The 27,842-nt window shown below is 40.0% G+C and overlaps 2 protein-coding genes and 1 long non-coding RNA gene across 6 annotated transcripts in view; 2 read left to right on the forward strand and 1 right to left on the reverse strand.

Moving 5' to 3' along the window:
• The window catches only part of LOC105284340 (tudor domain-containing protein 1), a 162,438-nt gene that overhangs the window by 64,222 nt on the left and 70,374 nt on the right, over positions 1 to 27,842 (forward strand). The gene's annotated exons all lie outside the window — the stretch shown is intronic.
• Positions 4,139 to 21,422, forward strand: LOC105282045 (putative nuclease HARBI1). 2 transcript variants are annotated; one of them, XM_026970371.1, is made up of 6 exons: positions 4,139 to 4,409; positions 19,412 to 19,616; positions 19,699 to 19,899; positions 20,208 to 20,462; positions 20,541 to 20,756; positions 20,841 to 21,422. In XM_026970371.1, exons 2-6 carry the CDS (start codon positions 19,508 to 19,510, stop codon positions 20,885 to 20,887), a joined length of 828 nt encoding a protein of 275 aa, XP_026826172.1. In that variant the 5' UTR covers positions 4,139 to 4,409; positions 19,412 to 19,507; the 3' UTR covers positions 20,888 to 21,422. The 2 variants fall into 2 exon arrangements, with proteins under 2 accessions (XP_026826172.1, XP_026826173.1); XM_026970372.1 differs by having other exon boundaries at positions 20,906 to 21,422.
• On the reverse strand, positions 21,679 to 24,749 carry LOC105282040. Its single transcript, XR_003406659.1, has 4 exons — positions 24,510 to 24,749; positions 24,190 to 24,311; positions 22,506 to 22,962; positions 21,679 to 22,438 (listed from the first exon to the last, which is right to left on the reverse strand). It is a non-coding gene; the product is annotated as an uncharacterized LOC105282040 (long non-coding RNA).

The following is a 27,842-nucleotide window of genomic DNA, read 5'->3' on the forward strand; positions in this document are numbered from 1 at the left end:
TCGGCTATTCTTGTTTTAAGACACGACGAGCCTTCTACTAACATAAACGGTACTCTTTAAGAGAGTAACGTAAGAATACTGGATACAGTTGAATATCTCGCATAATGTCAATGTGAACAATTTAGTTGAGTCAATCGTGTAACGTCTATATGATGATAAAATTTTGATGAAAACATTGATAGAAATGGTTAAATGCAGGTCGAGACGATACAACGCTGAAAGGGAAAGTAGGAGAAATGTAGAAGATACGTGTGCATGATGCAGCAAGCAACTGAAATTTTTATTGCTTTTAGAGTTGTTTAAACTCTCAGACTCAATTATGGCAATGCGATGGAAAAAATATTGAGAAGTGGATGTACGAATAAGGATGGAAACAAAAAGAGAATAGAATAAAAAAGAAGAAAAAGGAAGTAAAGAGAGAAGGGTGCAGAAATGAGAGCAAATACGATTTGTCGATCAAGGCTAAATTTATTTACTATGCGAAGTGGGGTTTTCGTAAGAAGCAAATCGTAGAGAAAGCATAAAATGAAGCAAGCAAACGACAAGAGGTGGGAGAGGACCGAAGGCCAGAAAAGGAATATTGTGTCTTGGCCAAGAGTAAGCGGCTGTACCTTCTAAAACGAAGCGAAAAAGAATGAATAATGCAGCAGGCGACTGTAATTATTAGAAATCTATCGGCGGCGTATCTTAACTATCGTCGTAAAATAGCGGAAGGTCGATAGGAGTCTGTTAATGGAACGAGCTATACTCAAACATCATAGTTACTTAAATAGATCTCAACACTTAAATTACTTGAATTCTCGTTATCGATAGATTAATGCAAACGCTTCCTTTAAACAAACACACCATTCTCCAAGTGTTTCTAAGTAATTGTACACTTTCGAATCTTCTAAAAATGATAAATAATTGAGACAGGATGTTGAGCATGCAGCTGATCTTACTGATCCGAGGTTACTAATTATTTAAAACTATTGAAAGTTACACACATATAAAGTTACACACACTGAAAACGAGACACTAGAATAATCCTGCTATGGTAGATTACCGCCACGGATCGTTGCTCAAGAAAATGCCAATTTACGGTCGTTATACTTTCTCGTTAGGGCTCAACTTGGACCGGCTAGCAATACGGAGTGACAAGGAAGAGTACCGGTCGAACCCGAGATAGGAAAGTCACGTTTTGTTATATTTCGGGGTGAAAAGGGCGGAGAAAATGGAGCACGGGCGCATCGTCTACGTGACCTTAATTAATCTGCCCTCGTAGCCGCATGCCGTCAGCTCTCGTGCAAACGGAGCACGATGACGCGAGCGTAAACGTGTACACGCGCGCGCATATAGCTCGTGGGAAAAGAGCTTACTTCGCCATAGCGTAGGTTCGTAGGGTGCCCACCGCACTCACCCGCACTTAAGCCTACCGCACATGGTACTTGTTTTCTTGTTGGATTGCTTGCTTGGCGCTGTGATGGTTTGCTCGACTAAATTGCCGGCAGGCTGTCAGCAACACCGACCGTTCTTCGTGAGTCCTCTCGCTTATGCGCCTTCGTGAAAACCACCACAGCCTTTGCTCTCGATCTCGGAGCGATTTCGCGAACAAATCCGATTCCACGGCCTGCGAGAGATCCCACGCCGTTGATTCGCTAACGGGCACAAGCATATACCCTTCAAGTCGAGTAAAAAAGTCGGTTCCGGATCCAGAGAAGGAATCGAGCATCGCTGTGCTGAAATAAGTTTCTTTCTGTTCTGTTTACTCAAATTAAAAAACTTGCGATCGCCACGCATGTAAACTACGTGCAATAAATCGCGAGGATGTTTTCACTCGGAGAAAGATCAAACGATTTTCAATAGGGGGATGATTACGGGAACTAAAAGATTGTTTAATTTTGGGGGTAATTAGGGAGAATTAGGAATCGAAGATGGAAATGAACAATTAAACGCCAAATGAAACGGATTACAGCTGCTGCATTGTAGATGCACGCTTTCGCAGGCACTAAATAAATTACGCTCGTAAGGATCTCAGCTTGCCAGCGCGGATGCGTATCCATTTACATCTGTCTACACCGCATAGCTGTGTATTTAACTTGAAATTTACTTATGCGCCATATGCTCCTCGGCGTATACGTCTAATCAGCGGTACTTCATCCCTGTGGTTGAACGAAGTTTGGCTCTCGAGGAAGATGCTAGACAACAGCCTTAAGGAACACGCCACTCGCAGCACCTCCGAGACCTAATTTAATCGCCACGGTATGAGCTGTCCGATCTCCGTGAGCTCCACGCTCCGCACGTCGATGTGAATGTAACTACGAGTAACTGTATCACTCCTTCCGCCTCTCACTCTCGGACGCGATCTAAGGTTTCCTAATTCGCCTTTCGATCTGTCAATGTGTCAAGCTTCGGATCCGCAAGATTCCTTCGAAATAGAATATATCGAAGTTGATAGCATTGTATTTTTGCCTTTTTACATTTTTTTCTCTATAATTTTATAGCTTTCCTAATAATCCTTGTTCTAAACAGAAGTTGTATGACACGTGCACACATATGCACGCATTTTTAGACTATCATAATTTGAAATCTCAGGTTAAGAATCTAGAATTGAAATACGTCGCTATATTTGTAGTCCAGAAGGGTGCGCCATGCTGCTAAATTGAGTTTAGGTGGCTCAGATTTCGTCGATGCCACCTGCCTCACGCCGCTCCGTCTGACCACTCGAGCCCGTTTCCGCTGATGTAACGCATGCCCTTTCGCGTCTCACTCTCGTTACCGCGAAAGCGCAAAAGTATTCGACCGCGTTACACGGCCGATCAAGTTCTTGCGCGCCGACACACCATCGCCGCTTGCGTAATTACCGGACACGATGCCGCTGTGGTTTACGAGCTCGTAAGTCATCATGTGCGAAAGTGAACGTACGTATATATTGGATCAGTGAAAAAGTTTGGTTTAGAACTTTGCATCAAATTTTACTGTATTGCATTCAGAGTAAACAAATTATTCATCGTTGTCTATGATTCAATATTATTGTCTATGATAGGCGTTACCAATATTGTTATCTGCGTTACACCTAAATTGATTTGAAAAATTAAAATTGAATCGAATTCTTTGATAGACTCAATATATACGTGCGTGCCGCACATTTCTGCAAAGTTCTCGACTCGGATGGCGCGCTCACCCATTCGTGCGAATTTATTCGTTCGTCTCTCGACGAATGATGGAAAACCGCGTGTTCCTACCGTTTTCCCCTCGAAGACGCGCGACGTACGTATGGTTATCCGTACCTCGTGCGTTCCACGTGCCAATTAAAAGTTTCTCTGATTCCGTTTGACGCGCCATCGGAGCGCGCCTCTTTAACTTCTCGCTTCCGCGCGGAGAGTTATCCGATGACACGACGAAACTTTTTCCTTGATACCGGAACACGGTGGATCCAATCGCAGGAATCTGCCTCCTCGTTTCCTCCCTCCTCATTCACCCTCTTGGATCCTAGAGCGGCGGAGGGGAAGCGAAACGAACTGGGATCGTTCCTCGGTCTCGCGTTCGAAATGCGCGATGACATAAGAGAGCGCTTGTAGCGCGCTTTGTTTTTTAGAGCGTGAAAGTACAAAAGATTAATTAATTGGCGTATCAATTGGGCTATTGCGAAAGGATGGCCGACGACGACCTTGCAATGATTTATTTCGCCGGCGAGCTATGACGCGATATATAATATCATCGCGTGATACAACTGCGACCGATCAGAAGCTGTGTAGCGTAGCGGAACGTACGTGGTATCACACTTTTGAAACTCTCTTTCGTCGTACGTGCCGATAGTCGCCACCCATCGGCTTGCTGCACCCTCCGCCTGTGCGATTAGTCTCGTAAATTTCAGCGTGCACCGCGGCCAAGTATCGCCGATACATTTTCGCGACAAGGAGATTTATATAACACGAATCATACTTGTTCTTTACAGGTGAACACCGATTGCCGACGATTATGTAAGAAATATTTCAAGAAAGACTTCGTGTATCAACTGCAGCGTTGCTCGCTTCATTTGCATTGCGACTGCCATAAATCAAAGCAAATGAAAAGGTTTGCAGTCTTTCGAAAACTCTCACTGAGTCAGGCACGAAGATGTAATCATCATCGAGATTTTAATGCTTAACAATTCGTGCGCTTCAATATTACGTATCAATGTCTTTGAGAACGATTCTTCTCATAGCTGCGATTACTCAATTATCTGAAATCTCATGGATATATTATTAGAAGAGTTTAATTGTGTACGTAGTTTTAACATTTTTGTATGTCGAGTTTTTTATACCTGTATTGATTGGATCAAAAGTCAAAAGCGGAGCTGACTAGCGTACTTATTATACTTATTACTTAGATACTCTGCACCAATTTTGAACATATATTAGCAAAGAGACGCTAATATCATATTCTAGGTAAGTACATAATCATAATTGTGAAAAAAAATTCGAAAAAACAGATTGCCCAGTTGGATACCTGAAGAAGATCCAGTATGCGCACTCGAATACTCAATTTCCCGGAACATTTTGCGTCGATCGCGCGTGTATAGTTCTATTTTTGCAAAAAAATATATCGTTTTAAGCCAGAACTGGTGAGTTTTATGAGAATCCCAGGTGGAAAAAAATTCGTCGAAAATCCGGTAGTTTCTAGCGTGCTTACCGTAGACATCGTACAGAAAAATCATGTTTTATCGGGCCCGCGCGCTATCCGCTGTTTGTTTATTCCTCTTTTTTCATTTCTGATAAAATGATACGGACGCCGATATACAGGCAGCATGTTTTTCGGAGCTGGCGAATGCGATACTCTCGTTTTCGCGGAAACATCGTCAAAACACCGGAGGGCGAGCGAACGGGAAAAGGCCACGAAGCGACGGGAGAGGGATGAGATAAACGGTTCGCTGGATTTACTAATTAAAAATGGAAATTAAAAGACTCGCCTGACGGAGTCCGTCGAGAGAGTCGGAACTGAAACGAAGCCGGCGAGCCGGGCCAACCCGGCCGCGAGTTACGAGAGCACCGCGCGTGGACATATATCCGTCCTGGTTTCGCGCGCGTTTGACCACGAAATTAAGTACGCGAGGAAGCACATCGTTATTTCGCGTTGACTGCACGCGAAGGGTGAGCCGCGATCCTCAAACAGAGACTGTTCACGTTCACGTTCTACGAGCGAGGATAGTAGAGTACAATATAAGGCCCGCTACACACTAGCGGTCCGCTCACGGTCCGATCAAATTTTTCTATTGTTATAATGGAGCGGAGCGAGACTTGAGCGTTACCCGTAATGTGAATACGTCCATTATAACCAATGGAAGAATATTTGATCGGACCGTGAGCGGACCGCTAGTGTGTACCGGGCCTGACTGGTGTATATATAGAGTTCCTCCGGAACGTGTATACGTTCTTCTCAACGCTATATACATATTTATGTTACTATAAATGCTCGGTTAAATTATTTATATCCGGCTTTACTCTGCGGTGCCGCGAGGAATCCTCGCGGTTCATCGGAGCTTTTGGGTATCTTAATCTCCTTGCGAGCGCTTTAATGGGCTGCTCGATGAAACTCCGGGGAGCACCGGGGAGTAGTTCGTGGGCCAAAAAGCCGTGATAGTACGTCGTTTTCAAAAATACCGAGAGATCTCCTTTGAAACCGGTAGCTTCACTGCGTGCATTCCGCGAAGCTGCACGAGGATTAGAATCGTTCGGCGATGTTCCATTTTTTAGTGCGCCGTTTATCCGACGCGTCCTTCTTTTTCCGTGGAAAACGCTTTCGTCCGAGCTTTTATAAATTTTTCCGGCGCTCTCTCCGGCCGAAGGGTGGTTTCGCGCAGCATACGTACGCCACATGGATGCACGCGCATCTGAAAAAGCGAGAAGCGAGCGATCGCGTAGCAACGGATGATCCGTTAAAACTGCTACATGACGAGCCATAATTCTGACTAATTAATAAATATGCATGGGATTTGCTGTACAGCACGATTTCGCGACGTGACGATACCGCTAGCCAGCTCTGTCTCTTCTCGTTCGTGGTTTCGCTCTCTATTTAGCGGCGTTTCCGCACCCCGCGGCTCCCTGGCAATCCCCCCGCGCATCACACCCCCGTCCGTCGTTGTCGCCTTGCGTCCCCACTGTCCCGTGTATTTGCTTCAGTTCATTGTTTATCCGTTAAATGTACGATAAACAGCGGATCTGGGCGAGCGCGACCGATAACGGCGGCTTCATTGCGGCCACGATTCATCGATTCCCACGTCCAGAGTTACGAAAATAAAGCCCTTTCTATGGCGTCAACGTCGAGTTCGCGCACTAATTTCGCTCGTCTGGGCACGATTAATCGATGAAAAATATCGAACGGTGTTCATTAACGCATTTACCGTCAAGCGCGAGATACTTGCAAAAGTTTGCATGATATTAAAGCTAGTTTTATAATTTATAACAATGAGATAATATTTTAATCAAAGTATTGGCTGTTGATATCAATAATCATATTGCTATCTTTCGGGCAATAGTTTGATCCCACGCCAATAAAATGACTCATTTTTTAAATTCACTTTAATATCATATGAACTTTTGCCAGTATCTATAATTGACTTTTCACACTTGATTATCAAGATTCGCTGATATTAAATAGTTATTATCTGCAAGATAATTGCCCGTTATAATATTGCTCACGCGACTGGACACATTTATTGCATGTTGATCACCGGTGACACGACACGGCCACGACGGTGAACGTGTTAATCATTCGGCACGTCGCGAAACGCCAGCCGAAACGCGTTGCTTGGAATACATTAAGGGGGGAAACCCGTCTGTAGGCCACAAAAATAGTCAAGTTTTACTTTTTTTTTCTTGGAAACTATGGAAGGTGAGTGATTTTAAACTTTATGTAAATAATAGTACATGTTTTATTTATAAGTATGAATTTTTATAGTTATATACGAATGGTCATATACAAGGTGTGCAACAGTTTGCATGCAACAGTTTCCGTTTCACGGCTCCCATAATATCTCAAGACTCAATGGACTGAAACAAAAAAAAAATAAGATAATTAATCTACAGGCTTGTCGTTATCGTGTGAACCAGCGAAATTATAAAATATTAACTTTTTCTATTTATTTTTAATGTAAAACTGTCGATATTTTCTGGTGATTTTACGATTATAAGTTTTGGTAATTATGCATTTTAGGGGAGTCAGCTCCGATGACCTTGACCTTGACATATATTATACAGGTGACCCTCCTGAGTGACCTTCAAAAGGTTTTAGCCATCGCTCGTTGTTCATTAAAAAGTTATTAACAAAAGAAGTTTAATAGTTTTCACTCCAAAGGTTTGTTATTTATTTTATGTGGATATCGCTCCCGCGAAGCGGGATGAAAACGAGCACTCAACTGTCGCCTACATTAACGAGCGTATGTGTCCGAGGCTTTATTCATTAAACAAATGATTTAATTTATACAAACATATAATTTATTAAACAGCGAGCAAAGCTGTTTTATACAATATAATGTGTATGCAGGGCAAAGCCCGTCCACCTACACTCCCGCCGAAAAAAATAGAAACGAACTGCAGGGGGACTAGGAACGAATGACATAGGGGTGTGGGATGGTATCGGCATCGTTTTCAGCCCGCTTCGCGGGAGGGCAGGGAGCAGGGGCTTCGCCCCCCCCCCCCGCCGGAGCCAGTGTAACAAATTTCACACAGATTTTGATCACTTGGTACACGGCACGGATCCCGACGGGGGGAGGGGCGAAGCCCCTCCCTCCCCGCCCTCCCGCGAAGCAGGCTGAAAACCGAGCGTATATGTCCAGGGCTCCAATTTCAGAAAATATAACCGGTAATTATAAACATAAGGACACATAAGTTTCGAAAATATAGTAGTTATTTTGAATATGAACGAACAAAATTTATTTAAAGCAGTGAATTATTAATATATAGAATAGTTTATTTATAAATACAGTAAGTATAAGGTATTCTTTATTTTAACCAAAACACAAAACAGGTGTATACAAATTATTTTCTGCTTTAATCGAGTTAATGTTAAGTTTAATTTTTGTTAATAACTTTTTAATGAACAACGAGCGACGGCTAAAACCTTTTGAAGGTCACTCAGGAGGGTACTGTTGACAACATATGTCAAGGTCAAGGTCATCGGAGCTGACTCCTCTAAAATGAATAATTACCTAATTTTTAAACAGCTTAAAATTATTGAAAAAGTCGTTTGTTTTTTCTATTTCCGCGGTTCACACGATAACGACAAGCCTGTAGATTAATTATCTTGTTTTTTTTTTTGTTTCAGTCCATTGAGTCTTGAGATATTGTGGGAGCCGTGAAACGGAAACTGTTGCATGCAAACTGTTGCACACCTTGTATATGACCATTCGTATATAACTATAAAAATTCATACTTATAAATAAAACATGTACTATTATTTACATAAAGTTTAAAATCACTCACCTTCCATAGTTTCCAAGAAAAAAAAAGTAAAAATTGACTATTTTTGTGGCCTACAGACGGGTTTCCCCCCTTAATACGATTCGTAATGTTGCCCATGAATCTCGATGTGGCGCGCATTCCCGAAACTTTTCTTCTATCGCGTGTGCGGTCGAAAATTTTTATTAAAAGCAGCAGCGAGCAGATTAAAATGTCCAGATCGCTTTAATACGCCAGCGGCGTAGGTGAAATAAATTATTTAAAATTAGAAAGCCCGCTGCCAGACAGGCAACGAATTATATTTTCTCGTATTTCTGGATTTTCGGGATAGTTTAGTGCCGGTACACCGACGATTGGCTGACGCTTCCTGCGATATCCCAGCACATATTCCGACTGAATATTTCGAGCATTCGATCGCGCTTTCTCTTTCGGTCTTTACCCCCTTTGTATTCTCCTCTGTCTCGTTTCATGCAACGAATTGTTCGGGAAACGCAAATCCGCTTTAGAAACTCGCGGCAATTATTAATATGCTCCATTAGATGTTATCTCCTCAACGAAAAAAAAAAATAAAAGCGACGAGCGCGCTACGTACGGTGCACTACGAAAGTACCGTTGCGACCAGAAAGTACCGCTGGCCACAGCGTTATAATGAACGCCATTTTGACGCGGATGCATTTCGTAATGTTTCTCGTCGTTAAAATGAGAATGTACCCTTCCAATACTTCAGCAGCCGCGCGGCACTGTAGATAATGCTTTACCGCGGATTAGCGACTATTAACACGCTGCGAGGGGATTGATGAATTGAACAATCTATCTTCACAATGAGTTGTTATTCTCCCGCTGATTAGAGAAAGAAGCGAGGAGTACGGACTATTCTGTAAGCTCGCTTTAGGCATCAATTAATGATGTTGGAATGAAACACTCTTGGTGCGCTGAACGAATCAAAGATTTAGAATGCAAGTTGTCTCAACCTTTCGATCGCTCTCTGTTCATCTTTCGACTGAAATGTGTGGTGTGTGACGTAACGGGCGAAAATGACGACTCGGTTCGCTGCGAATTCCTTCTCAAATAGACGTTTAGAATGCACCGTTGACGTAGACCGAGTTTAATGAAGCGAAGATGCGCGAAGAACGGAACGCGGATGTCAGCGTCGTGTACTGACAATTATCTCTCGTCCTAAAAAGGTACACATTCAAGGCGCGCAACGAAAATAGCGTAATGCACTGCGAAATCATCTTGTTCTCTGAGTAAATTGACAAACGCGAACGATGTTTCTCGAGGACTCCGGAAAGGATCGCGGAGGACCGCTTCGGGGAGGAAGCAGACGATTATGCATACGCGACGTTCTCTCATGCCTCCCCATTGCTTCGTGACTCCTGCGGTCGCTCCTGCAGCAGCTTCAGCTTCCGGAGCCAACGGCATTTATTCGCGTTACGTGTCGGCGAGTTAAACGCGCATTGCCGCAGTGTCGTCCCGCGCGACGAACCTGTGAGAGTATTTATTCGCATTAAGATTACATTAGGCGGATGGCATGGCAGAGAGAAAGAGAGAGAGTAGCCGCCTACATCTACCCTGACCGAAATCTCCTTGGAATTCCTCTCGCCATCCCGAGATGCGGCGGTGCCCCTAATTAACCGTCTGTCACCCCTCCGAGACGGCGCGACCTTATGACCCAAGACAGTCGGCTAACTTCCCGAGAAATCCTGCTGTCCTTCCGACAGCGAGTCCGTGTAACACTCCCGGTGGTTCGTGCTGCCTCTTGCTCGTTTCTTCCCCCTCGACAACAAGCCATTTACAGCAATCTCGGCGGAGAGAGCAGAGAGGCGCGTATTTGCGAGGATATCCGTTTCCGCGTGGCGCGAAACTCGACGATAGCGATTCGCCGGCACCCGCGGCGTCGTTGCTCCGGCAACTCGTTCCTCTTCCTTTTCTCCTCCACTACCTCGGTCCTCTTCGTTTCTTCCGGAGAGGAAAGAAAGGAATTCCTGCGATACACTTCTCGAACCCGGTGTTTATTCAGCGACAAAGGAGCCCGGGAACACGTAAGAATTCCTCGAAGCTGCAAAGGGCTATGATTTGTCTGTGAGCTGGCAGGCGTTGCCGCCAGTGGTTACTGCCATTTTTAACCAGACTGCAAAACGTGCGTTTTGCGGTAAATCTACCGATTAGCGAACCCACCTCCTATCACCTTGTTCTTGACATATATTATAGAGGTCACCCTTTTAAGTAACATTGTGCAAGTTTTAACCGTCGGTCGTTGTTTACTAAAAAGTTATTAACAAAAGAAGTTTAATGATTTTGCACGAATTTTCAGCTGTCTACGCGAACCAAGAACATAATATTGACATATATTACAAAGGTCACCTTCCCGAATAACTCGCACTAGGTTTTAGTCGTCGATCGTTGTTCATGAATAAGTTATTAACAAAAGAAAGTTTGCAAATATAGTAGTTATTTTGAATATTGAAAGATATAAAAGACGAATATGTATATGAACGAAGGAAGGAAAGTCATTTAAAGCAGTGAATCGTTAATATATAGAATAGTTTCTTTTAATATAAGTACAAAGTATTCTTCATTTTAACCAAAAGCATAAACAGTTAAATACAAAGTATTCTCTGCTTTAACCTAACCTAAACTAACCTAACCTAACCTGGTTAGGTTATATTTTCCGAAACTGGAGCCTCGGACGGCTCGTTTTCAGCCCGCTTCGCGGGAGGGCGGGGGGCGAAGCCCCTGCCCCCCGCCCTCCCGCGAAGCGGGCTGAAACCGAGCGTATGTGTCCGGGGCTCCAGTTTCGGAAAATATAACCTTTTGCTTGTTGTGGACGGCTGAAAATTCGTGCAAAATCATTAAACTTCTTTTGTTAATAACTTTTTAGTAAACAACGACCGACGGCTACAACCTTTTGAAGGTCACTCAGGAGGGTGACCTCTATAATATATGTCAAGGACAAGGTGATAGGAGGTGGGTTCGCTAATCGGTAGACTTACCCGTTCTGCAAAAGGAATGCGTAAAGATAGTTCTGTTTATTGTACAGAGATTATACAGCGCGATTTTTCACCGACTCGAAAAGAGTCGCGAAGATAGGCGCGTGATACACGCTTCGAGGAGAGCCGATACTTGAGGCACGATCTTTTCCGCTCGCGAATGTGAAGGAGAGACGCGATGGAAAAGTCATTCCGAGTACGAAAGGAAAGACTGGAAAGTAATCCGCGGTAAAGAAAAGAAAAGAAAGAATAATCTGGGGAATTGAAACTCACGACTCTCGGCTACGTGGCTCGATGTTTCTGAAATCTCATTTTCTCGAATCCAGGGTGATGAGTCGTAACTCTCCTTCTTCCGATAATGTCGTCGACCCCGTCGTGAAAAGAGGACGATGGTGTTAAAATCATGAGTTTTCTCTCGCATTCGAGTCAGTTCGACGTGAGAGAGGGGTGTATGATTTACAAATGCCACGTTTATCCGACGATAATCGCGACCAACCCCGCGGCCAGCCACCCGCGCCGCTCGGCCAAACCATCTCCGTGTATCTCGCAACCTTACTCGGCACCCTCTAATTAGCCGTTCGTCACCCTTCGGCCGTTCCGGCTTGTACGCCCCTTCGCACGCAACGGGGAGAAACGCTTCCACTTGTACCCTGAAGCTCTTCCGATATCCCACAGGATGAACTTCCCAACTTGCGGTCGAGTTGTCAGCGAAATATAAACGTGATGAACATTTGAATGCAAAAAATATTCGCATCTCTCTATCTCTCTCTCTTTCTCTCTCAGTGATGTTTTCTGTATCCTGTTTCGTAAGATTCCACGAGAAGACTGTTGACAAAAAATTGTGAATGTATTTTGAATGCGGTCAAGTCTAAATTTGCGTCGAAGAACGAAATAAAAATATTTTACTTATATATTTTATTTTATACGTAAAGATGTTGCGCGCGATGTTGCGGGAACCACCGTCAATCGGGGAATTTCTAACAATATTGTCGGCAATGCATCGATGTGCATCGACAATGGCCGACACTTCGTATCTTTTGTGCGCGTTCTCCGTCGCATCGTCGCTTGAAATTCGAGAAGATGTGTAGCGCGACATGGGATGCAGGAATAAGAATTGCCCCATGCTCCGTTCTCTCTTCCCCTCTTGCCCAACCTTCTCTTTCCCGCTTTCCTCCGTGCGCTCGTATATTTGTATTCTAAGAGATGTCCATACAACAATGCGTTCATGTAGCGACATTGCTGTGCGTCGCGCTTATTGTATTTCCTTTTTAATTCCGAATCACTCCCCTCGCCCGCGGGTGCTTGTTCGCTATCGCTTCATTCAACACACGATTCGTGCAATTGAAACCGGACATACGTACACACGTACGCGCACGAGACGGACCTGTAGCCGTGCGTATATGTGCACGATCTCCGTCCTCTCCGTCACCGCCACTGTAATTTTCAATCCCACATTTCATTGTAATTTATAGTCGCCGGGCCGATTAACTCCCCGCGCTTTCTGTTTCGTATTTTCTCGTGGGACTAGGCACGTTCTGTCGCGACTACGAGAATATATGTATGTTCTTCGACGATAACTATGTGTTACTGTAATATCAGATAATAAATACAATTTTTTTTTAAATATTATGTTGATCGTTCTATTTAACAAAATTGTAAAATATTTGCAGAATTATTGTCTCACGTTTGCCATAGTATTCTGTTCAAACGTAAAATACATCAAAAGAAGCGGAGAAACAATATCTTTGTCCAACATTGCAAGCAATTTTTTTCATTGGACAGAATAATACACGCAGCAAATATGCTGTTTTGAAATTGGACTGCAATACGTGTGAATGTAGAATGGAATCTGAATTGTGAAACGTGGAGCAGGGAAATACGCCAGCGAAATGCTGACGAAATGAAGACTAAATAAGACTAACGTACTAAAAAAGAACAATGCTGAAAGCTGCATTTTGGAAATCATGGTGCGTGATTTGACATATAGAACTTTGTTAGGCAGTGCTCTATTTTCGAGGGAATTCGTGCAAATATTTGCACAAGCGCAATAACGCACAGATAAACATTGAATTGTTCAATAAGCGACGGTTCAATGAATTCCAGGATCGACGGATTTTTGTCGTAACAAGTATTTGGTAAAGAATTCAAATTTACGAGGCAACACAAGCCATTGCTATCGGATCGTGATTGCACGTCCTTTGAGAAGATTAAATCCTAGAGTAGAAGAAAGAAGAGCGAAACGAGCTTTTCCGTCTTTTGTTAGAACGCGATTCACTTTTTGTCGTTAGTTTTTCATTCGTGCATAAATACATTACGAACCGTAGGATTAAAAATGAAAAAAAGAGGAGATCTAATGTAGAGAGAAGACAGGATGGAATACGCGGAATTATACCTCTCCTCTCCTAGTCGCAAATGTATAAACGAGAGTCGTGCGTGTAATCTGGCTGAATATGGATTTATGTTTTCCATCGACACGCGGCTGAGTGCTCGCAATGTGATGAAAGCATATAATATGTATGGGGAAGGGAAAAATACTCGGCATTATATTTATGACTCTCCACTCGCCTGGGAAAAACTACATACTCCTCTTTTTTCCAAACAATTTTTTGTGCTTGAAACTCGAAACTGCACCTCAAACAAATCCCTCGGACGCGAGTGTTCGTAATGGTTGCCAAGTGTCGAACATAGAACACGTTCTACGAGGATTTTTGCTTAAACTTCGACAAAATATCCGAGCAGATCGTTAAAATTATTAGGAGTGTGATTTAGTTTTGAGGGTTTTGCAACAGATGGCTGTAGCGTCAGTTTGTTCCAATAGCTGTTTCCGATAACTGTTGTTTCTTACAGTGTTGACATTATCCATGACATTTAGTAGCATTATAGCAATAGATGCAATAACAGTCGTGTTTATATCATCGTAAAAATGCAACTTCCGAAACAGCATTTTCGACATGCGTTGCTTTTGTTTTTTAATCAAAAGAAAACTGCGGCTGACGGTTATAGAATTCTTGTGGAAACTTATGGTGATTCTGTCCCATCAATTAAGACGTGTGAATATTGGTTTAGACGCTTTAAAAATGGTGATACTGATGTGAAGGACAAAGAACGCTCGGGACAACCAAGAAAGCTTGAAAATGCAGATTTCCAAGCATTATTGGACGAAAATCCAACAGAATCCACTTCAGAACTTGCCAGAGCATTAAATGTTGATCGTACAACAGTTACGAAACATTTACATGAAATGGGAAAAATTCAGAAAGAAGGGAAATGGGTTCGACATGAATTATCGGAAAGTGCCATTGCGAACCGGTTGAACATTTGCATTTCGTTGATCGCCAGGCAAAAAAAGAAGAGTCTTTTGTCTCGAATTGTTACTGGGGATGAAAAGTGGATCTATTTTGATAATCCGAAACGCAGAAAATCATGGGTGGATCCAGGCTAACCATCAACATCCACTCCGAGACGCAATATTCACGGTTGAAAAGTAATGCTCTGTATTTGGTGGGATAGTGTACTATGAGCTGTTAAATCCGCATGAGACTGTCACGGCTAATCGTTATCGACACCAATTGTACAAGTTGAAGCAAGCATTGGACCAAAAACGACCACCAATTGCAAGTAAACGACGGAAAGTGATTCTTCTTCGTGACAACGCTCGACCTGACGTTGCGTTATCAGTGAAAGAAACACTATTAGAGCTTGAATGGGAAGTCTTACCGCACCCCGCGTATTCTCCGGACATTGCTCCATGCGATTATTATTTGTTCCGGTCGATGCAACACGCTTTAGAGGATACACACTTTCATAATTTCGAAGAAGTGCGAAAATTCGTCGACGAATGGATCAACTGAAAAGAAGAGTCATTTTATCGTAGTGGAATCCATCTCTTGCCAGAAAGATGGGAAAAAGTTATAGAAAACGAAGGAAAATAGTTTGATTAAGGTATTCATTCATTATCATATTTAAATACATGCGTTTTTGAGCAAAAAAACCCTCAAAACTAAATCACACCCCTAATACAAGTAATTTGATGGCAGATTCGTGAGAAACAAGGAGAGTACGAGTAATAAAAGTTATCAGATCCATGACAGGCCGCGTTGTTGCAGAAATCGATACTGCTATCGCGCCCTGTGAGATAGTTGAATCGAGAACAGAAATGTTATCGAAAGTTATTCTGAAAAATTATGAGTTTTTTGTTTCCAAAAATAAAAATCAAACATTAATTTTTACGAGAAGAATTAAAAGGAATATGTATCTTTTGCATACATCATATATACTATATACGGACAAGATAAAAAATGTATTTAAAACAAGAAAGACAATGATACATTAAATTTTAAAGTTTAAAAATCTAATCTCGTTGATAGCATTTCCATTAATATTTTTGAATCTACTTTTTTGCAGTATGACGTTCAAGTATCGATGGATTACTTTTCTCGTACGAGTATGTAATCAATTATTATTATAGAACGTCGAAAAAATTAATACCTCGTGCCTCTCGCACACGTCTATATCGAACACAGACTAGTGCAACGGAGCGGAAGTGCGCGATAAAATAATCCTTCTGGTGTATGGCGCGCATCGTGCGTGCAATGTAACGAAATAATAACTACCCGCTGTGGAAAAGTGCAACCATCGCATATTCGATATTCCCGAACAACAATTCGTTCAATATACCATCCTAATCTGCTCATGCTATCGTCGTCTCGCACCCGACTGCACTTGCGAGAGTGCGTTTATGTTCGCGCATTCGAACGAGAGTGAAAATGTAAACGAATAATGGAGGGTTACGGGAAAAAAGAAAAATGAAGAGTTACGAGTAACTGACGAATTTATAAAAAGAAGATACATATTATCGTAAATATAAAACTGGAGAAAAACAAGTATATTCAATTGCAAAATACTAGGATTGAAGATGCAAATACTCGCTTAATGATATTTAACTAATAAACAAGTTGGTATTTGTGACTGGAGTCAGTAATTACGATTTATCATTCCTCAGATTTATTATCCTCAGTCGAGGCAAGAAGTTGATTAATATTTGAACGAGTGGCATTTGTAAGAGATGCACAAGGGGATACTACGATTTCCGGAGCACCAAGTTTTGACCGTGGATTCTTCATCTACAGGTCATTACAAACAAAACTTAAAGAGTGGTGAAAATGGCTATCTGGTTTAATTTAGGAGGTATGGAGGTTTTTAGTTGGAATTTGAGAAATCGACAAAAACGCTTTTTTGCCAGTTGCAGACTATTTTCGCGTTATTCAGAACAATATAGGGTAAATATTGACAATAACGGAGTCTGTCCCGATGACCTTGACCTTGACATATATTATAGAGGTCCTCCTGAATGATCTTCAAACAGTTTTAACCGTTGCTCGTTGTTTATTAAAAAGTTATTAAAAAAAAGAAATTAACGATTTTGCACGACTTTTCAACTGTCCACGCGAAGCAAGGACTTGAGTTTGACATATATTACAAGGTCACCTTTCTGAATAACCCGCACTAGGTTTCACCTGTCGCTCGTTGTTTGTTACAAAATTATTAACAAAAAAGTTTAATGACTAGAGCATAATTTTACGATACCATACACGTTTACGAAAGAGTATATTTGATGGAATTTTAGCATTAAATCAGAAATAAGTTTGAGTTAGGTTATATTTTCCGAAACTGGAACCCCGGACACATACGATCGTTTTCAGCCCGCTTCGCGGGAGAAAGGGAGGAAGGGGCTTTACTCCTCTCCCTCGCCGGAGCCGGTGGAACAGATTTCACCGTACAGATTTTGATTACCTGGTTCATGGTACGGATCCCGGCGAGGGGAGAGGCATCGGCAAACGAGCGTATAAGTCCGGGGCTCCACTTTCGGAAAATATAACCTAACCAGATTAGGTTAGGTAAGGTTAGGTTAGGTTAAATGACTTTCCTTCCTTCGTTCATATTCGTCGTTTATGTCTTTCAATATTCAAAATAACTACTATATTTTCGAAACTTCTTTCGTTAATAACTTTTTAATAAACAATGAGCGACGGCTAAAACCTTTTATAGTCTGGAACTAGCAAAAAAGCGTTTTTGTCGATTTCTCAAATTCCGACTAAAAACCTCCATATCTCCTAAACTAAACCAGATAGCCACATTTATCACTCTTTAAGTTTTGTTTATAATGATCTGTAGATGAAGAATCCACGGTCAAAACTTGGCGCTCCGGAAATCGTAGTCTTGCCATGCACAATGACGAGAACTCCGGTTCTTCAGAACTATTCCGATACTCTTAAATCAAGTGTCGGATACTGTTTAATTAAGACATCGCGCCGAAATCCAAAGTTGAAATGACTTTAAAGGTTCAACCATTCAATAATTGCGTATCACGTATTCCGTTTAAGGTACGTTTTAGAGCTTCCCCCAAATTTCTTTCGCCACTTGTGCAAACGCGTACTTAGATGAGCCGTATTAGCTCCGCTGGCAATAGACTTTCGTATCTCCCTTCTTATCAAAGTTTCGGAATACCCAAGTAACTGCAGTAGACTCCGAGGACCTGCACTTAGATCACGCGGCTTCGAAACTCTCGCCTGCGCTGGACACGGGGGTGTTTATCCGCATAGGACCTCGGTTATGCAGATTTTAGCGCGAATGCTCTCTCAACTGATTGGGTCGGCCAGGAAAGTCGTGTTATCGTGGCCAGACGAGACGTAATCTCGCCCGATTACGACTGCGTCCTCGTGCATAAGTTAGTCCGCTAATGCATAAGCGAAACTCCGCCGAAGCACTTCGGGGATTGGTCGCGTCATAATTACACATGCAAAAGAGAGAGAGAGAGAGAGAGAGAGAAAGAGCGCGTCCCCTCTTGCCCCGTCGCCATTCGGTCCGACGTTACTTTTCATAATTTCGCCCGTTGGAACTCTGTTATCAGGCCTCGCGAGAATCTCCGTTTACCACGTAATCTAATTACGGAGGGATTATTGAATCGGCGCTCATCGCGCGCGCGGCGAGTTATTTACCGGCTGTTACAGCGTGCTGCGTCGCTTAGAATCGATTATTATATCATCCCGCCGTGTTTCATCGAGCCGGTATGTGCGGATTTATTTCCGGTTAGGTAACCACGCGCAGCCAGCTCGGCTGTACCGATTACAGTGACGACGACATCGATAGTGCGATAATCGCGGCGTATCAGCACGAACGGCGATCTTTCGTTTCAAAATGCGGAACGGTCGCACGGAAAGAAAAAGGATCCGAAGGGAAAAAAGAGGAAACGGAAAATCCGTCGTGATAAACGCAGCATGAGTTGCTGGCAGTTGCTGGGCGCGAGCGATGCCGGGAGATGCCACGATTGGATACCCTTTGGTAAGCGCAAGCAAGTAGTAGGTATCCAACGGTCCAGAACAGGATTCTCTCTATCTCTCTCTACCTGCCGTGTGCGGCGCGATACAAACGAGCGGCGAGAAATGCATCCGATGCGTTTCCGCGAAGCGTGCACACGCACAGACCAGAAGCGGTGGGAGGATAGCGGGGTTGTAGGTGGGCGGGGGTAACACCGGATGAAATCAGAGAAACACGTGTTCGACGTGGGGGAGGCCCCGACGCGACGTGCTCACGGGCGTTTGAATGCGATTAAGCCGGTAGAGCAGCGGCAGCGGCAGCAGCAACGGCAACGGCAGTGCCAACCGGCACCGACACTGTCGTTTCTCCATCCCTCCCAACCCTCTTTTCGCGCTCACGTTTCTCCTCCGTCGTCCCTCCCACGTTTCCGGTGATCCGGTCCCATCACCGTCTTGTTCGGCGGTTTCCGCGTTTGCTCGCGGTACTTGAATTCGCGTTGCTATTTAGATCAGCGGACCGGCGCGCCGGCCATTGTTCTCGGCTTCGAATAAATCGCGTGATTTCGGTTTCTCTTTTTTTTTTCAGAAAAACCGGCGAGTGCCAACGACGCCGCGGTACTCCCTGCTCTTACTCGCTTTCACCGGTATTTGTTTACTCGTGACATATAAGGTTTGTTTTCTATTGCAGAACTGGTGCTGCACTAGAACTGAACCAGTTCCTGTGAGAACTGATGAGTGTAAGAGTGTAATTTAGCAATAAAGAACGGTTTAGTGTACGAACAACATGGCGCGTTACAGTGATTCGGTTATTCTAGAATTATTGGATTCTTCAGATGAAGATGAAGATATAAGACCACCATTAGATCCACTAATGTTAGTTAACGATAACAATGGTAAAAAATATTATATATAAATTTAGTTTTGTTATTAAAGTTACAATATATGTAAAATATAACCTATGTACTTTCATTTCAGAACATAATGAATTACGAGTGTTTCATCCATTGTTTGGACTTGTGCAAAGATTGCAGCACATAAAAGTACAAAATTATATAGAGAACATTGTTTATAATTATGACGACAAAGATTTTATTATGCATTTTCGACTTTCAAGACTAATAGTGTATGAATTAATCAATAAATTTAGAACATCCATTATATTTACTTCTATAGAGGGTAAGTATATATTAACGAAAAAAACTCCAAATTAACATTTTGTTGACAATCACAAATAAACTCGTATTTTCATGCCCAATCATTATTTACTGGTAACTAGTTAACTAGTGTTTTCAAAGTTTAGATAGATGTTTTTATTTTTATTTAATTGCGGAAAAATAGCTTTTACATGTGATAGTTTTCGCTTAAAATTGCTGGTCAACAAAGTATTAATAACAATATGAACTATAACAATATGAATCAGCAAGTAGAAATTTTTTAATATACATTTTTTATTATAAATATAGTTTGTATGTGTAATTCTTTAGATCGTGTAGAAAATGTGAAAGTATCAGCCGAAAAACACATTTTATGTTATTTGTGGTTTGTTGGGCACGAAACTGGATCGTACAGAGATGTAGCAGACCGATTTGGGATTGCATTAAGTACTTTATACTATATCATCACAAGAGTGACAGAGTTTATTATGTCCTTGGCACCACAGTTTATAAGATATCTAACAGCAGTAGAGAAAGAAGAGACCTCAAATTACTTTCGAGAGAAAGGATTTCCTGGTATAATTGGTAATGTATTAAAATTTATATTCATATTTTGTTAAAACTATTGTAGTCGTTATTACTATTATTCTTATACTTCTTTAGGTGCTATAGATGGTAGCCATATAAGGATCGATAAACCAGTGCTAGATGCTGATTCTTATATAAATCGGAAGCAATATTTTTCCATACACCTACAAGGAATAGTTAACCAACATTTAAAGTTTATCGATGTATTTATTGGTTACCCCGATTCGGTACATGATGCTAGAGTTTTTAAAAATTCTACAATATTTAATGATTTATATGCAGTTTGTGGAGGTTAGTTAGAAATGATAAATAGTTAAACAGATAAATCATATAAGCTAAAAACATATTTAATTAAATATCAATATTATTATATAGATAATTACTTCTTGTTGGGGGATAGTGCGTATCCTTGTTTATCCTAATTGATCGTCCCATTTAAGGATAATGGACATTTAACACGAGCTCAAAGAAGATTTAACCAAAAATTAAGTTCGTGCCGAGTTGTTGAAAACGCGTTTGGATGCTTGAAACAGCGATTTCGTCAATTTTATCATTTTAAATTAAGGAACATTCCACGAATGGTACGTGTAATACATGCATGTGTGTGTTACACAATATGGCCAATGTACAAGATTTACAAGTGTTTGAAGCTCCTATAAACTATGAAGAAGCAGATTTTGATGCACAAAAGCAACAACATATTGAACATATTAACGAAGTACCAAGAGTACAAGAAACAGGCATAGATAAACGGAATCAATTATGTGATCTATTAAATCATTGAAGAATATATTAAGAATGCTAATGTGTTACTGTAATTTTTATTGTGTGAATAATTTTAACATATGTAGTAGAATACACGTCAATAAATATTTAATAATAAATATGCTTTAGATACATAAACGAAATGTCTATCAATAATGTCAACAATGAAATAGATGTTTTTTAATACAAAACAAAACGTAATATTCTTTCTTCCTTTTTCCTACAAACATGCATTATATCTTTGGGTACAAAGTATTTAAAGTATGATTTTTTGTACAACAAAAAATAAAAAAATTCAGTCTTGCAGTTGCAAGTATACATATAACCTTATGCCTTTTTACTCTACACTTTGTTTGCAAGAATTCCCGCAACAGTTGATTCCTCTCCTCTCTTAACTTATTTGCAATTATCAATTGCTCATGTGTTTTTTGTAGGGAGTCTTCCCATGACTTTCTCATTTGCTTGTATTCGTCCAATGTTTCTCGTAGCATCTCACATTTTTTATAATTGTCTTCATGTATGTCCTTCGTTAGGTTTTCAAGCTATCTTGACACATATGCAACATTCGTGCCGTTGTACCCATTTTTCTCTTACTTATTGCCTATTTTAAATGAATATAAATTGTTATTACTTTGTCATAAGAAAATATTACAATAAATAAATAATTTGACCACACAAAGTATATAGAATAATAGTATATCTAAACCTGTATCATTTTCCACTTACTTTGCAAGTATCGGTAGTGTCACTTACACTGCTTGCAACATCCATCGATGCATTATCCAACGATATATTATCCATCGATGCATTAGATTCAAATTGCAATGTTGCATTATCGTTTACAGGTATCTCAGTTGTTATTTTTCTATTTAAACTATTATAATTATTTTCTATATCTGAATGCACTTCAGAACTGTAACATTTGAAAAAGTGAATAAAGCTATCTCATATGGAAAATGTTGTATAGATTTTTACATATATTATATCATTAGCAAAGCAAAACATATATTGATTTATTTACATTATATAATATTATGATTAATGAGATATATGCTAATATCTTAGAAAAATTAGTTCTCCTTATTTAAATGAAATAGCAAACTTACGAAGATGTGGTTGCTGCACCTTGTTTTGCAATTATACCTTTATTTCCCAATAACATTAAAGGCTCAATATTATGTTTTTCCCCAAGTAATTCTGTCAACTCTCTAAAAATAAATGCATTTTATATTATGTATTAATTCTTTGTAAATTTGTACATTAATAAACACTTACCTCTCATAGGGACAACTTATTTTATTTCTACCAGTTTTTTTATTATGTGTTACAATGTTCTTGAATGATCGTTCTAACGACTTAAATTTGTTTTCCACTTGTATGCAAGACACATTATATCCGTTTATTTTCATTTCCTCAGAAATTTTTTGCCATAGAATTTTTTTTGTTTTTATTTTTCTCAGTGAAACAAGATCTTTTTTATCTTTATATAAACATAAGAACAATTTTATGCTTGCATCTGTCCAAGAGAAAGATCCTTCATGTAACTTTTCAGGTTCACTTTTATTTGTACTCTTTTCAGAGCTTACCACGTTATTTTCATTTTCTAATATGTTAACATTTCCTTGTACATTCTTATGTAAGGGTATTATTAATTCTTTGTTATCAAAAAAGCAGTGAATAGTGTCACACGTAAAATCAATTTCATTGTATGCAATTTGAAATTGTAGCCCTCCTGAAAATGTATGATATTTTATTAATTTTAATATTGTGCTGTTGATTACGTTTACACGTCACCTTTAATCGAGTTTAATAACATCTCCATTAATAACTCCATTCTTCAAAAGAGTAGCTGTAATTGGTCAGTCTTAGAACTACAGATGTTATTAAACCTGATTAAAGGTGACGTGTAAATATATGTCATTTATATGCAAATGTAAGCTAATATTCACATAGTTGTACATAATCTGTAATCCTTGATTGATATTATAATTAATCATAGGCCGGTATTCATAGTCGAATCTTATATTTAAGACCGTCTTAAGGGGGGAGCCTGCTTTAGAACGCTGAAAATAAGGTATATTTTACGAATTGTTTTTGGAAAAACTATACAGCGGATCATTATAAAACTTTGATGCATTTATTAGTACATGTTTAAAGATAAAAAAAATTATTTTTTGATTTGAATATATCGCTTGTAGAGGTCGTCCTGGAGAAATCTTAGTGCAGCCGCGTCGCCGGCATTGCAAATTGGTGAGCATTCTCCTGCCTCCAAATTTCGTCTAAACTGAAAAATTGAAATATGTTCTCGTTATTTATGAATTCCCATCGTCGATGAACCAAAGAGAGAAGAAAAAAGTTGAAAAGTGTCAAAATGGTGGAGCTTAGAACACAAAAGTACGATTTTTAGGCAAAGTTTTTGAACTTTTTCATGCAAAAATAATTGTTTAACTTAATGTTTTTATGAATATTAAAGGTTCATCGACGATGGGAATTCATAAATAACAAAAAAATATTTCAATTTTTCAGTTTGGATGAAATTTGGAGGCAGGAGAATGCTCACCAATTTACAATGCCGGCTGCACTAAGATGCCTCCAGGACGACCTCTACAGGCGATATATTCAAATCAAAAAATAATTTTTTTTATCTTTAAACATGTACTAATAAATGCATCAAAGTTTTATAATGATCCGCTGTATAGTTTCTCCACAAAAATTCGTAAAATTATACCTTATTTTCAACGTTCTAAAGCAGGCTCCCCCCTTAAGTGTATCTTCAGATACTCCATAGCCAATGAAATGATCATACAGCATCTTCAGATAAACTTAAGACGGTCTTAAATATAAGATTCGACTATGAATACCGGCCATAGATTTACACATAAGTACAGATTTATTCTTAGATTATTGTCTTGGATTATACAACTATTAATACCAGGATTAGATAGAATAATCTGAATACCTTCAGAAATACATGTGGCAAATCCATTTTCGTCGACTAAAATGTTTCCCACTGCGTCCGTTCTTAAATTTGCCATTTCTTGTATGCTTGACATTGCTTTTATTAAGATCTTCTCGTGATAACTAAAAATATGTGTAGTATTGTTATTTTATATAAGTCAGCATGACATTTTCTAACCTTAAAAATTTTATATTACAAAGAAATAGTGACGATTTTTACTCGTATTTCAAATTTTTATGTTATGTATTAACATATCTTAAAGTATTTTGTATGTCTATTTCCATATTTACTGTTAAACTTGTTATTAAAATGCAACTCACATTTTGAATTAACCGCCGATACTCTCAATTTTCAGTTCTTGAACTCCTGCACTGACTTCAAACCCAGTGCAACCAGTTCAGTGAATTGTTGCACTGAGTTTGGCTGCACTGCAATAACGAACAGAAGTAATGACACCAGTTCTGCAATAGAAAACGTTTCAGTGTACACTTTTTGAACTAGTGCAGCCAGTTCAGCAATAGAAAACAAACCTTTTATTCGGGTATTATTTGGACTTGTCGAATTTATGTCACAAAGAAAGCAACCCGGCGGCGCATGTCGGCCAATCTTGCCCGACGGGCTTTCTCTTCCCGTCCCGCGAGAACTCGATGACCGTGTACAGGTGACGAACAAGAGGCTCTTTCTAACGAGTTCTTTTCCCAAGGTCTTGCAGCTAGTTTTTTTCCGCCTCTCGCGCAAGGCCATTGTTCCCCTTCGGCAATAAGTTGTATTCGAATTGCAAATAAGTGGAATTTCTTCTCACTTTTCGAGTTGCGTGTTGCGCTATATTTTATGGGACTTGTCTGCAACTCTTATACGTAACAGTTAAAAAGTATGTGGCATTATGACCAGAAAGAGTTCAAGGATTTCAAGATTCTTGAGATCTTATGTGTAAATTAATATCGCTTTATTTTGTACTAACAAGTGGATTCTGTTGAATAAAACGTAAAAACTTTCTAAAATTACTTTTCGAAAATTTATGAAATAATATCGATATTAAATGTAAAACGATTCTATCTCGTTATGTTTATATTTGTTAGAAATTAGAGATCACCTTTTTGACATGTTATCGTAAATTTTCCATAAAAGTGCGATAGACAGGCAGCGATGCATAAAAAATAGAATTTCGAGAGCCAGATTGAAAGCCAAAACCCATTGGAATAACTGTGAATAATCAAGCGCGAGGGTATATGCATCCATTTCGCGGGGTTGCAGCTCGGTGCAGCCGCATTGTGTGCACTGCCGAAGCGCAATATATCAGAGAGAAAAAATACTGCCGGATTAACCATAAACCAAGATGATTTTTAGCTGCACGGATTATTTATAACACGTTCAAACAAGATTCTTTGAAATAAATGCTTGTTCAACGATGTGTATTTGGTAACCAGTCATAATACTAACTTTGTGTGCTATAGAAATGTCTGCATTTATTAAATGTTAAAAAAATCTAGGCAAAGTCTAGAATGGTAAATTATTTATAATAAATTTTCATAAAAGAAACATATATGTACTATCTTACATGTTTTTAATAAAGTGAAAAGATCTTTCGTAAGTTTGTTATATTTAAATATATTTCACATTTTATTCTTTGTTCGTGCGTGATTATGAAAATTACTATTCCAATGAGTTTTCTTAGTAAATTTACTATCGATATTTATATGTCGATATATATTTTTTCTCGTTTCATAATTATTTCTTGATCTCTATCTCTTATATAAATAAATAAGCAATAAACGTAGCTTATCGTTAACATTCATGCAAAAATAGCTTAAAATTTAGTCAATAGTTTAGTCAAAAGAGGATCAATGTAAGTTTGTTACAAGAAGCGGGCGACTCCAACGCCTGGCACCAAAGATTCATTGTCGAATGTACTCGGGCATCGAAATCTCCAATACTAGTCCAACTGCCACTTTTGGCTCTCTTTTTCAGTCGTCAGGGAAGCTGAGTTTACTATTGAGTGGCTCTGTTTCCATCGAGAAATTTCCGGTATATCCATAAGAAATTCATTCATCGTGTAACGTTGCTTTTCTCTCGCCTCTAAAGATTCTAACTATGATAGCTGTACTAAATTCCATTTGGCATTAATAGACTGCTGTTTGGCATTTTAAAGTTTTTATTATTGCAGTTCCATTATTACATTTTAGCATTAGTTTGTATAATGTAACTTAATAGCCTGATATGTTGAGAAATCTGCATTTCGCCTGGATTTTCAAATATTATTCGCGTGAACACGGATACGCGTTCCGTGTTTCGATGCATTAATTACGTGTTACATCAGGGACGTTTGCATAATGCGCTGTAGATAGAATTACATTAAACGATATAATAACAGAAGCATTAAGGCTCTATTTAATGCCTCGCATTCCTAGATTAAATGTCAATCATTATTGGATTCGGGAAGTTGTTGAAATCATCGATGGAATCGTATTTTATCAATATTCATAACGAAGTCGGAAATTAATGATTGTGAAGAAAGATAATTAGGCGATAAGGCATAGTTCCCGGCGCAAGCCGGGTTATTTTGCTCTGCCAAAGTAATTAGTATTCCATAAATAGTTAAGTTACTATTTAATTAACGATATGAAAATTAATTAATACGTACAAATCATCGTGTTAAACAATCGAATAGAATTAAATTTGCATTTGGTTTGATCCAGCGCCGGTTGCATAAACTGTTTCGCCGCGCGACGATTATATTCGTCAAATGATTGTTTATTTCATAATTAATTGTCATGCGCGCAGGAACAAGTAAAATTTGAGTTTCTGTTGATATTTACTTTACGGAGTACTTTATATGGTACGAAAACGTAACATTGTATTTTGGTCAAATATCCTTTACGCGATTATTCCACGCACCCTTCATTACTCGCTCTCCCCGTTGCCCTCTCGTTTCTCGCTCACATCGGTGTGCGGTAATGCATCCCCGTGATAAGGTACAGCATTCGCCCGTATCGATATCGACGAGAAAACAGGGAGGTGGCAGACGAAATAGGGTGGGATTGGTTGTGCGTCCGGCCGGGAATTTTGCTCTCGACCCGCTCCCGAAACACGCGAAATATCATCGACGTCTGTGCCCCGCGGGTCTGTCCCGTCATTGGTCGTCGAAAATTAACATGCGAACGACCAGGAAATATTGCACGAATTAAAAAACCGAGCAAAATGGAGAGAAAGCGCGAGCGCGCGCGTGCCTGTGAAGAGGAAGCGAAAATAAAAATCGGAGGGTGCGCCTTCGTGCGTTCCACTTTTTTTCTCCTCCCTCGTTCGATCCTAGAGGCTGCTGGCGGTTCTGCGCTTCTCTGTATCTTGTCCGTTTTTGCACGCGAAATCACGTCAATCATCCGTGCGCATCCGCCGTCGCAAGATTTCTTTCATTACATGCGCGCGATATTCCTGGGAATTGCGAATTCTCATAATTCGTTTTAATTGCGTGTGTATCTCTCTATATTTTTTATTTCTTATTTCATATATTTGCCGATTGCTTGAGATCGTCTGCTCGTTTTGCTCTGCCACGTTTGTTGATCTTTTTAACTGTTCGGGTACATCCAAAGATTGTCTATTCTTTTTGCGTAATTGCATTTTTTGCAACATATTATTTTAATATGAAATATGCTTTT

Source organism: Ooceraea biroi, chromosome 6 (genome assembly GCF_003672135.1).
Source record: "Ooceraea biroi isolate clonal line C1 chromosome 6, Obir_v5.4, whole genome shotgun sequence".
NCBI classification, from domain to species: Eukaryota; Metazoa; Arthropoda; class Insecta; order Hymenoptera; family Formicidae; genus Ooceraea; species Ooceraea biroi.

What these genes read in the sequence shown, in the direction of transcription:
- LOC105282045 (XM_026970371.1), top strand. Translation starts at nt 19,508, where the DNA reads ATGGCGCGTTACAGTGATTCGGTTATTCTAGAATTATTGGATTCTTCA. An exon ending in TATATTTACTTCTATAGAGG is followed by an intron (nt 19,900 to 20,207) that starts GTAAGTATATAT and finishes GTAATTCTTTAG; the next exon opens with ATCGTGTAGAAAATGTGAAA. An exon ending in AGGATTTCCTGGTATAATTG is followed by an intron (nt 20,463 to 20,540) that starts GTAATGTATTAA and finishes ATACTTCTTTAG; the next exon opens with GTGCTATAGATGGTAGCCAT.